Below are 11,785 nucleotides of genomic sequence, written 5' to 3' on the forward strand. Positions count from 1 at the left end.
ATAAAATACGAGTACTTTCCTACAGAGTACGTAGTTTATCGTGACCTTCCTCTGCCGTGTTCATGGTCAGGGAATTAAGAAATATCAGGTACTGTTCGCGTCTGTAATCTTGAGACTTGCGGTGTGAGGAAATACATCGTATGCCTTTAACGCTTCAGACTTCCTGCGTTCCTTGCAAGTCTCAAGATTACAGTCGCGAACTATAGGTTTGACAACTGCTTTATTTACTTGGTTATAATGACAAGATTTAAATGAAACAGGTACAATGTACATAAATCTCTGCACATTATTTGACAAAAACTACAGAATATATAACCCTAAAGTGGCTGACACAAACAAACGCGGTCAACACAGAGACACAGAAACATGTATAAATGGTGTCTGCTTCACGTTTGAAGTAAATGAAAGCTTTGTATGCCACATCTGCGAAGCTGACTGGTTCATGAGGGTACACGACAGTACAAGTGCCCAAAACCCGGCCGCTGTCATTTGCATCAGTCACTTTAATATTCCACGGTTGTAGTGACAGCAATATGGTGTACAACAAAAGAATTAATTACATTGTCAAACTGTGGTTTGGCAGGAATTTTATGTTAAGCTCATTTGTTATCACAGCAATAATGTACCACATTCACATACAAAGTCACATTCGACGTATATATATATAAACAAATTATAAAAAAACTTTTTTTAAGATTATGCCTATTATTAGCCATTTAAAAAAGTACATTATTTTCCAGTCGCTAATACTAAATTCATTTTAAATAAGATCTACCATACATTCTTAGATTTCAATTTTCATCCACTAAAAATGTAATGAAAACACACACAGATTAATTTTTTATTTATTTACTTATAAATACGAAATTCCACATTATAAAATTTACTTTATTAGTTTTATTCTACATTACCACAGCAGAGTTATGAATAAATTCCTGCAACACACAAATACAATGAATTGATAAAGTCCAGTGCAGGTTCACACAGTCGAGATGTTTCAATGAATAAAAGTGCCTCGGTTTCGACGTCATAAAGACAACTCGCAGACAGCGCGCGTCCATAAAACACTACATATTACATACGTCGCGTATGGTATAAATGTTGAAAGTGAACATACTCAAATGCCACCCACATCTCTGGTACAGAGCTCATGAAGTTCTAAACCCAGGGCGAAGCATCGGAAGAGACTCCAAACATTTGTTATGGACGTTACTCCTTTAGGCCTTTACCCAGTGGGAATATGTGGAACAAGTGGATATCAAGTGTGAAAAATGATGACGTAACTGAGCCTGTAAAAAATTATCTTCTATTTCCTATTTCTAGTACTGTTACAAAGTAACTAAGCTTTCAAACTGCACCGTAACTGGGCGCTGGCAGAAGCTGCAAGTCAGGCATCCGCCCCCCTCCTTTCGGATTATTGGAAACAAAAATTGAAATAAAATTTGTGAAAAACAAAACAAAAAAATTAAGGAAATATACCAAAAACTAAAAGTATATTTAAAAATTTTATTTTCTATCTTAAATACAAGACCATTAACAACTTATGGCTTAAACGTAGATTGCCGCTTTCACTTAGAAAAAATCCTGGCGAGATCTACAGCTCAGTCCAAGCGATTCATTTACTGCTGCCACCACGCGCATTCCGTGTACCTACCAAGAATTACCATAACAAAAGTCGCATATTTCTAAAATGTGTACTATGAAACAAAATTTCAGGACGCCCTATTAAGTGGCACTTCGGTAAATCTCACTTCGCAAGAGGAAATTAAAAAGTACAAATTTGGCCTCTATTGCTTTACGTTTGAACCAAACTTTACAAAAATCTGCATATTATTATAAAATTTACTTGGGGGGGGGGGGGGGCCCAATCACCAAACACAATTATACCGCAAGCTTTGTTTCTTTGTAAACTAAATACACTGAACTAAAGTCTGTTTAGAAAGCACGGCATGAATTTGGGGTTTCGACTTTAAAGAACAACAGATATTCCATTTTCTCTTAGGACAACGTAATTTATGAGTTGATTACACGATGCTTCTGTACGCAGCAATCGAGAGCTAAACCTGTTCAGGACTTTACCAGTACATTATATGTACGATGGACACGGCAACAATGAAGTTCACAATAGCAGCATATCACAGCAATAACAAACTTTCTAGAACACTAAATGCTGAACTGGGTGCAGCCCTGAGCCAATCCCATTAGAGTGTCGCGACATACTCGTGCCAGTCCGAGAAATTAAGTTTTTGACTCACCCCATCATCCCCCTCCTCTGGGGGTGGAAGAAGAAACCATGGAGTGAAGCAAACCTAAAAATCAGACTTCCACAAAATTTACTAGTAATTTCTTTAGATACAGAACTCCCACTGTAATTTAAAGTCTGGTTGAGCTTCACTAATTTTCCCCAAAAGGCAAATGCACTGCAAGGCCCAGAAAAACAATACGTTACTTATTACGCATTATTCTACGTTAACTCCAGCCCAGTACGCTAAGCTAAAATTAAATATTAATACATATGAGATCATTTAGATATAATTCTACCATTAATAGTACACATAAGCCACAAGCAAATTAATAAAATCATTCTTTATGTCACAAATTATAAAATATGGAATATTTTTTACAATTATAGGACACGACTTCTTTTTGCAAGCCTCTTGACAAGTGTTCATGCAATTCCAATACAAGCTGCAATTCTTTAGGCATTTAAAATTAATAAAATAGATACAACAAACTTCAGAATACAGGGAACAGAACGTAAGGGCGTATTTCTATGTCAAAGGGGCACTTCAAGTGATATTCAAGGTCACAATTTGCATGCTCAATCAAAGTATCTATGAGGGTGTAAAACCCATCTCTGCAAAAGAAATTAATTCAAAACCAGAAAAAGGAACCCAAGAATTATCGGGAGGGGCACCCTCACACCCGGACGCACTGAATATAATTTTGCCTTTGTTGTCTGTAAATGAAAGAAGCAAATGTCATGGCACATGACAGTCCAAGCGTACGCTAAATAAGCCAACTTCAGGCGCTTGATATGCAAAATTTAATATATTTACAGTTTCGAATGGTAAAGCAGATAGTAGATGCAGTTACCATTTGGTTTTAAAGAGTTAAACATTTATGTTGGAGAAGTCGCTACAAGGACTCTGGCACCTTAAATGATATGACGTGTATTTTCCCTGTAGCAAAGCAAGTGAAATAACTGACAATTTGAAGTCCGTCAATGGTGAAACTAATGCAATCAAATGACCTGCCAAATAATTCAAGCTTACAGGCTCTTGTGCGAAAGACTGGTCCACTTATGCTCAAAACGTATAAACAAACATGACAGCTCAAAAGCTTCTAACTTCTCATCATTCTAAGATCTGTAGGGCTTCATTAAACTTTTATGAGTGTGTAAACTAAGATTTCTCAACATTTTAAAGGCTGTCTGATGATTAAATACAGAATCTTTACTTGGACTAGAAAGAGATCCGTTCAAAAAAGGGTAGTCCAATACAACCAAAGCTTAATAATACAAGTATGTACGAGGGTCGCTCATTAAATAATGCCCCACATTTTTTTTCTCAGCCAATAATGAAGATAGAAAAGTGTACTTTTACATGCTTGAGATTTGATGTTTCTCGCGTTCGTGTACGGAGTTTCAAATGATTCCAACCAATGGCGGAGCTGTAGTGAACTGTTAAAATGGCGTCTGTGAACGACTCTCGTTACAAGCAACGAGCTGTAATTGAATTCTTTTTTGCTGAAAAAGAAACTGTGGTGAACATTCATAAATGTTTGTGTGCTGTGTATGGAAGCTGTGCAGTCGATAGGAGCACCGTTGGTCGCTGGGCTAAGAGAGTTAAAGCTTCAGGAAGTGAAGAAACCGAGCTCCATGATCTGCCGCGCTCTGGGCGTCCTGCCACAGCCACCACTCCAGACATGTTGAACCGCGCGGATGCCATTATTCGTGAGGATCGGCGCGTCACAACTCGACAATTGGCCCAACAGCTTTCAGTCAGCAATGGAAGTGTAATTGCAATTATCCGGGCTCTTGCATATTCGAAGGTGTGCGCAAGATGGGTTCCACGAAGTCTCACAGCAGACCACAGGATTCAAAGGAAAACAATTTCTTCTGAATTGTTGGAAGCGTTTTGATGCTGAGGGATCATTACAGGTGACGAAACCTGGATAAACCACTTTGAGCCGGAGACAAAAAGGCAGTCAATGGAGTGGCATCACCCTCAATCACCGAGAAAGAAGAAATTCAAGACAACTCCCTCCGCCGGAAAAGTCATGATGACTGTCTTTTGGGACAGTGATGGGTTCATTCTTGTGGATGTAATGCCAAGAGGTGCGAGACGCGTACATTGGGACCCTGAAACCCTCAAGAAGCGTTTCCGACGAGCTCGGCCTCACAAGCATCCAGCAGAAATTTTGCTCCTGCACGACAATGCACGCCCTCACACAAGTCCGAGAACCCGGGAAGAAATCACCAAATTGGGTTGGACGGTGCTGCCCCATCCACCCTCCGACTTTCATCTCTTTGGGCCACTCAAAGATGCTATCCGCGGAACAAGATTTGAAGATGACGAGAGCGTGATTCAAGCAGTGAGGACATGGCTACGTTCACAGGACAAGAGCTGGTACCGGCAAGGCATGCACGCACTTGTTCCACGATGGCGTAAAGCCGTACAAGTTGATGGGGACTATGTGGAAAAATAGTATGTGTAAGGGAAACATTGATTTATATTGTCACTAAATTTCAGCCATCTTGAATAAATATATTCTGAGGAAAAGAATGTGGGGCATTACTTAATGAGCGACCCTCGTACATTCAACAACAAATTTAATGTCAGTCCAATCTCCTAAAATAAAATTATTTCTGCATACACTGACAGACTGAAATCAGAATATATTCCATATTTGGAAATGTCTTTAAAAGAGATACGGAAAGCTTGTAGCACAGGTAAGAAAGGCGAATTTCTTTCGAGACACAGAGAAAAGACAAAAGGCAATATCATTCATTTGTACAAGGGACTATCTTGGTGACACGATGACAGAAAATTAAACATACACTGAACAAATAGCTTCACCAACCTATATCAATTCTTGATTTAGCATTCTTGAGGTATAATTTACACTTTGCATATTATGCTGCATGTTTCTTATGTGAAACTGTGAACCAGTCTTTAAAACATAACATTTGGTAGATAGATTAAAAACAAAACACATTTATAAATATATTTCTTTTTCTTTTTAAGAATGAGAATTCTTTCCTTCTGACATACGCTCATTGTGCACTCACAATAATATTTATGACTACCGCATTGATTCGATATGTGTAGGGAAGATAGAAGCATTTTGAGACAAATCGGCCGGGGACGCGATGGACATAAAAACTGAAAATAAGCTAAGCCTCTTTGTTCTGTATTTCAAAATAAACTATGTACGTGTTCACTTACCAGAAAGCAATACATTCATGTACTTAAAAGGCAGAAGTGATGCTGCAAATCTCTGAATAAATAATTAAAATTTTTATTTTACAAATAACACACCAAACTACTATTTATGCACCACAACTTACTTATTGCAAAACTGCACCCCTCACGTAAGGCGGTGACTCTGCACTTAAAAATATTTATGTTTAAGTTGTTTGTACAGTTGAAAATCTTTGAATCAGAACACGCGCAGTTTAATTCAGTAGTTCTTAACTGTAATATTTCAGTCTGATAAAACCAACAGCTGAATATGTGCTCAAAATGCTTGAATCTTATATGGAAATGTAGCACTGGCTTCCTTAATCTTTGGTTGGATAAAATGATATGTACATATTAAATACATCACAGATTATGGAGTGAGAAGTTGATTTTTGAAACCAACCGTGATGCAGATCGTGACTAGAACGTTTCAGCCTGAGAGGGACATGTTGACCTCTGGGAGCAATGTCCATTACTGGTGTTGATCTGCAAGGTGACAATTCTCTTGTAGATATCTTGGAGATACAATATCAGATTTTGAGCTGAAAATTAACATCTTATATCAGCTGCATATATTTCAATTTTAAGGTCTATAATTGTGCTGTAAGACATGAAGGAAAATGTACTAAACACTGAGATGTGAAAAAGATAGTTGAGATTCAAGACTAACAACGGACCTATGTGAAAAAGTTTATGTGGATGTGTTTCCAAAATTATAGTTGGAGATACATAAATAAGGGATAAAAATAAATGCTTTTTTCCTTCCTTTCATGAAATAAAAATTCATGAACACGCATTGGTCACATGTTCTGATAGTACAGACTTATTATATCAATTAAAAATTTTTGTTCAGAATTTTCTGTTTGAATAATATTTAATAAAACACGTATCTAGGCCTTCAAAGTGCAGTGCTTATCAGTATTATCAAACATGAGCTGAAATTGTTTGTAGAAGATAAGTGACACAAGCAGTTCAGAAAAGTAGCAGAGAGACAAATGCTACTGACTTGATTATACTGAAGCCTTTATGAAATGTCTCTTATGGGTTTTAGCAAACATGCAATTTCCGTCAAGCTTGATAATTAACTTGTACATGTATGTATCTTAATTTTGTATTTCTTATCGAGCAATATGAAGCAGACAACTACAAAAACATATAAGGTGGTGTAGATCAAGAAAAATCAAACAAATGAAACTTAAATTTTGTGTGTCACAAGTGTAGTGATGGTTCATAACTTTCAAGACTTGAATTACAATTTTCAGACATTAAAAACTATATTACCAGAAATTATATACAAATCTGTATCACTAAATAACAGATTACTATTTCCACCAGCCTGTCTATACTGATGGAACACAAAGCAGTCGTTATTAGTTTTCACAGTGTCTTGCTACATGCAACATGACATCTGCTTTTTCACCACACAATTATGCATAATCAATGCTTTAATGCATCCTTTGTAGCTCCCTTTTCTGTGCTAGCATCATTCAAAACTTACCTGATGAAATTGAGATCCTGCTTATAGCGCACCACACGCTTCTTCATTTTAATGAACGAGTAGAAGTAGGCCTCCAACTGCACATCCAACTTCTCACAGATAATATAGCAGAGTGCAGGTGATGCCTGTTCATGGACAAATGGTCCACAGATACTCAGTTCTCGCAGAGACTTTCGGCCACAGTGATATAAGAATCCTGTAATAACTTCTGCCGTCACATTGCAGTAATCCAGCTCAAGACGTCGTAACCGAGGAAACGCGGCTGAGTTGGTAAATGCAGAGGCAAAAAGCTCATCTGTAAAGAGTGGTGAGCCCGATAAGGATAGCTCTTCTAAATTTTCATTTGAAAGCAGCCACTCAAGATAGGATGCTGAGAAATCATTGTTGCCAGAATTGGACCCAAAAAGCAATCGTCGCAGTGAAGGAAATGGTTTGATAGAGGTCTTGTTGTCAGGAATTCTGAATGAATTTTGGGCATATGTGTTATAGTAAAGACCAAGGCTCACAAGATGCGGACAGTGCAGTTCCACAGTCTTCATATCAACTCCTGATATGCCTTCAAGTGACAGTGTAAGCAGATGACTTCCACATGACTGTAAAATAGGCAATATGCTTCCTTCAAACAGCGATATACATTCCAACATAGCAACATTTGCAGTAGGGTGATCATCCCATGGTTTCCTGTTCGTGTCTGCAACACACTGAACATCCAGTTCTGTTAAACATTTCAGAGCAGCAAGAGGGACAAGGGCATACGGCGAAGCCCGAGCATCGAACTCGATGCGAACCCTCTCAATCTCAGGACAAACAGATACAACCACAGCAAGCATGCTGGGGTTGTCTTTACGAGACAGTTCAAGGTCAATCTCTCGCAAATGATAGCAGGCTGCCGTGGATGGATTCAAGAGACTAGCCTCAACTCTAACCAACCAGGTTCTAGTGGAGTGTAGTTTGTAGAGAGCACGCACCACTTCAGGATGGTGCAAACTGCGAAGCTGAGGATTTGACTTTAGTACCTGGCTGACCCCCACAGCAGTAACTTCTGTATCACGCAGATCTAATTCTGCCAGTGTTGATATGTGTTTCAAATGATTCATAGCTTTGTCATTCAAGAAACAAGATTTCAGTCCCAACACCCTGAAATGAAAGTAATGCTGTCAAGTTTACATTATCCAAAGAAAAGACATTCATAGCAACTGTAGTCTGTGTTTCGAAATGTGGCAGTGACAGGTATTCTGCAAACCCACTATTGAGACATGTTACCTCTATAAGTAAAAGTAAAGCTGTCCTGCTATACCCCATATAGGTGCTTGACGGAAGAGAGGTATAGCTCCTACTCATTCTTAACCTCAGCACTAGATAGGGTGAGTGGTCAGTGTAACACCCCAATTTAGCTTTACCCCCAGGAAAGGACCTTGTTACCCATTGGAACATTATGTAAATTATCAATTCTGCTTCAGAAAATGTATGAAGCATTCAAATTTGCAAGTACAACATGTTCAGAGCAAACACAATGGTTCATATTTACAAATCTTATGAGTTTTGTGAAACATTACCGGCATACAGCAATTAATGGCTTTCATAACACTTTGTGCCTATTCTTTTCATCTTATTTCAATAATTACCTTAGGTTTGGGCAGTGGTTACGGATATACTTCAGTGATCCACTGGTGACATGTGCCATGGTATCTATGCTGAGAGAAACAATTGTGGTCAGGCATGGTGCCACAGCCTTCAAGTATGGTAAAGCCTCTTCTACATCCCTCACTTCCAAGTGCTTCAGATTCTGCAAGCAGCCATGTTGTTTCCTTGTGTTACACTGTTTCTCTCCTTTGCTGAGAAGTTGATGCAAATTATGGTAAAATTATGGGTGTGCTGAGGAGATCCATAATTTGTACTCACACAAGCAAAATACAACTCCCCCTGCATATACACAATACGTCAACAGGGCTTACTGGAGTATGAAAGTAAAGACCTATGTGTTCTAGACAATGGAGGTGAGTGATCAGCTTCACACTCCAGCCAATTTACTCCTGAAGAAATAGACCACACAATGTGTAGAATAATTATCATTCCTAATAATCTCTACATCTAATGTGATGTGTTATTATGCAACCAACAAACTCCACGAAGCAGTCCCCCTGAGAAACTAATTCAATCAGTCAAGAAATTGTGTGCCCACAAGAGCTTAAGATCTAAGTAACCCCTCCCCCCACCCCACCATAAAAGAGGCTAAACACAACCTCTACTCACAATAAAATTAGATGAAACATGAAAGTATAACAATGACAAAATTACTGACTTCCCATCAGGTGCTAAACACGTTGTTTCCGTCTCACTTTCTGATGCTTCAGATACTTATTTGTCATTCAACAATAGTAACTGTTATGTAAAACAAACTGCAATGAATACTAACAAATTAACAGACAAGAGCAGAGTTTTTTGTCTGATAGTAACTCAAATGGTCAAGAAATTGCCAACATTTTATGGGATCCAATTGTGTTCACAGGAACCCATACCTGGACCCTATCCTGAGCCACTTAAATCCAATCCACATCCTCACAACATACTTCTCTATAATTCAAATAAATATTATTCTAGGCCTTGCAAGTTGTTGCTTCCCTTCAGGTTTTATAACTAAAACTTTTACTTTTTTTAATTGTAACTTTTAAGATGGCAGCTAAAAGACATAAAATATTACACTGCATTCCAGTTGTATATGATTTATGCAGTGTCATTAAATAAAATAACAAACAAATATTACTCTGCAAGTAGCAGCAACATGCACTAGACTAATCTTCTCAGTGTATTCCGTGATAGTGAGGCGCGTTATCCTACGAGTGATGAATAGTCTCCATTTCTCCTGTTGTTCCAACCAGAAGTTGTTTCTGCCTGGCAAACCATGAATCTGCTCATACATATCCAGAAGATCTTGTTCTAGGCTTGCAGCTGTAACATTACATAAACAATTTAAGGTAAGGATATGAAGCTTAGACTGTAAATGAAATGGTGCTTGTATTTTCCTACCTTCCTCTTTTTCCCCAACAGATGTTTCAGTAATGAGTAAGTAAGCAATAATGTGCCTACACATTTCTGCTAATTTTTTCTTCCCAGCCACACTTCAGTAGGTTATATTTTATTGTTAAGCGTGCATGGTCAGCAAGATATTTGAAGAAAATATGGTTCCAGAAAGAAAACATGGAAACTGGTCAGCAGCAATTGAGTGTCACTAGAGTAAGCAGAATCACAACTTAATAGGCATTAATGGATCAGTTTCATCATACTAGAAATCAGGTTTGTTGTTATACAAGGCATTATCAGGTGTTCCAAATGAGGGCACAGTTACTTACATGTAAGCAAGCTTTTACAATTTGGGCATCTATGTAGCCTCTCTCTTATATTACTAAATAAGTAGATTAGGAATAGCTTAGATGATTGGTGAAGGAGGGAAGTGGCATCTATAACAGTTTTTTGTTAATCCTACATCTACTTACGCAGACAATCAAATGGACTGCCTAATATTCCTGGCTTCTCTTGAATGTTGTTGACCTGTAGCCAGAAATCTGCATTCTGTACAATGTTCTCAAGGCAAAGCTGGTACAATCTCTGCATCTTGTGTACAGGCATACTGTAAATTCGCTGAAAGAAGTGTATTAAGTATATAATTTAGTCTATTATGTAATATGCACACTTATTCCACATTAACTTAAATTATACCAGAAACAAGCATTCTGTATGCCCTTCTACAATCCAAAACTTCATTCCACTAGCGTTTATATTAAAAATTTCAAAGTAATTTTTTGTGTTCACTATATTTATGGCTACAATTACAATCGTATATTCTTCATATCATGTGCTGATGATTATGACTATTAATACTGACGGAGTCAACAATCATCAAAAACTTCAACATTTGACGTTTAACACCTTCAACATTTTCAGAACCCAAAAAATATACATATGAATTGTTCACAGTTAAGTATTGAGGTTAAGAATCAACTTTTATCATGTTTCTTAGGATGATTACATTCTAAAATCTCGTAATGGCTCGTACTTATATCTATATTCTTGCGGGAATATTTGTTTATATTTAAATTTAGATACAACACGACGCTTCTACTATCACACTTAAAATTAAATTAACCATAAAGATCCATTTTCTCTATTGATTATAATGAAACATCTTCGGGATTCTACCATTCACATTCTATTGCCGTTGCCCAGTGTTCCTCTTTGGATTTTTTGGAGATAGGATGGAAGAAAAGTTCTTTAGATTCTATATCCAGCCAGATGAGGGACCATTTACGCATTTCCGAACTGTGACCATAGCGTCCTTGCAGCTTTTAATAATTCAATATTCTCAGATAGATTTCAAGTGTAATCTGTCACATGGTCTGACGTTTTGACTACTGTCATATTGACGATACTATTCTGGCTCGTGGCACCATATAGAATCTAAATTTTGGAGAAAATATTATCTCCATCTTAAGTTAACCACATCAGAAATTAAATTTCTCGGGAAAACAGATGAACACACAAACAAAACGAAAAACAATCACAGAAACTACAAGTTACGCCAATTTTAGAACAAAATCAAAAATTATAAAACAAAATGGATACATCATGTCTCAAGTTTGCTTGACCAAAGAAATCCTTGAAAATGCTGCAGTACCAACCTAGACGAAAGAGAAGATTTGGAAGACCTTTGAAACAACTTTTAGACGATATTGAACTAGAAGCCGAAACAAACAGCGAAGGTGAAATCAGCTGATGATAAATACGATTCTTGGATAGGTATTAATAGAGAAATTTTGATTTGAGG

At 37.5% G+C, this 11,785-nt stretch overlaps 1 protein-coding gene across 7 annotated transcripts; it reads right to left on the reverse strand.

Moving 5' to 3' along the window:
• Positions 1-207: 207 nt before the first annotated feature.
• Positions 208-11,718, reverse strand: LOC110833131 (uncharacterized). 7 transcript variants are annotated; one of them, XM_022070810.2, is made up of 6 exons: positions 11,640-11,718; positions 10,458-10,602; positions 9,728-9,912; positions 8,589-8,749; positions 6,964-8,100; positions 208-6,007 (listed from the first exon to the last, which is right to left on the reverse strand). In XM_022070810.2, exons 2-6 carry the CDS (start codon positions 10,588-10,590, stop codon positions 5,938-5,940), a joined length of 1,686 nt encoding a protein of 561 aa, XP_021926502.1. In that variant the 5' UTR covers positions 10,591-10,602; positions 11,640-11,718; the 3' UTR covers positions 208-5,937. The 7 variants fall into 7 exon arrangements, with proteins under 7 accessions (XP_021926502.1, XP_021926496.1, XP_021926500.1 ...); XM_022070804.2 differs by lacking the exon at positions 11,640-11,718 and adding an exon at positions 11,161-11,297; XM_022070808.2 differs by lacking the exon at positions 11,640-11,718 and adding an exon at positions 11,018-11,154.
• Positions 11,719-11,785: the final 67 nt, after the last annotated feature.

Source organism: Zootermopsis nevadensis, unplaced genomic scaffold (genome assembly GCF_977971745.1).
Source record: "Zootermopsis nevadensis isolate Lab colony 2312 unplaced genomic scaffold, Znev_1.0 Znev_ptg000001l, whole genome shotgun sequence".
NCBI classification, from domain to species: Eukaryota; Metazoa; Arthropoda; class Insecta; order Blattodea; family Termopsidae; genus Zootermopsis; species Zootermopsis nevadensis.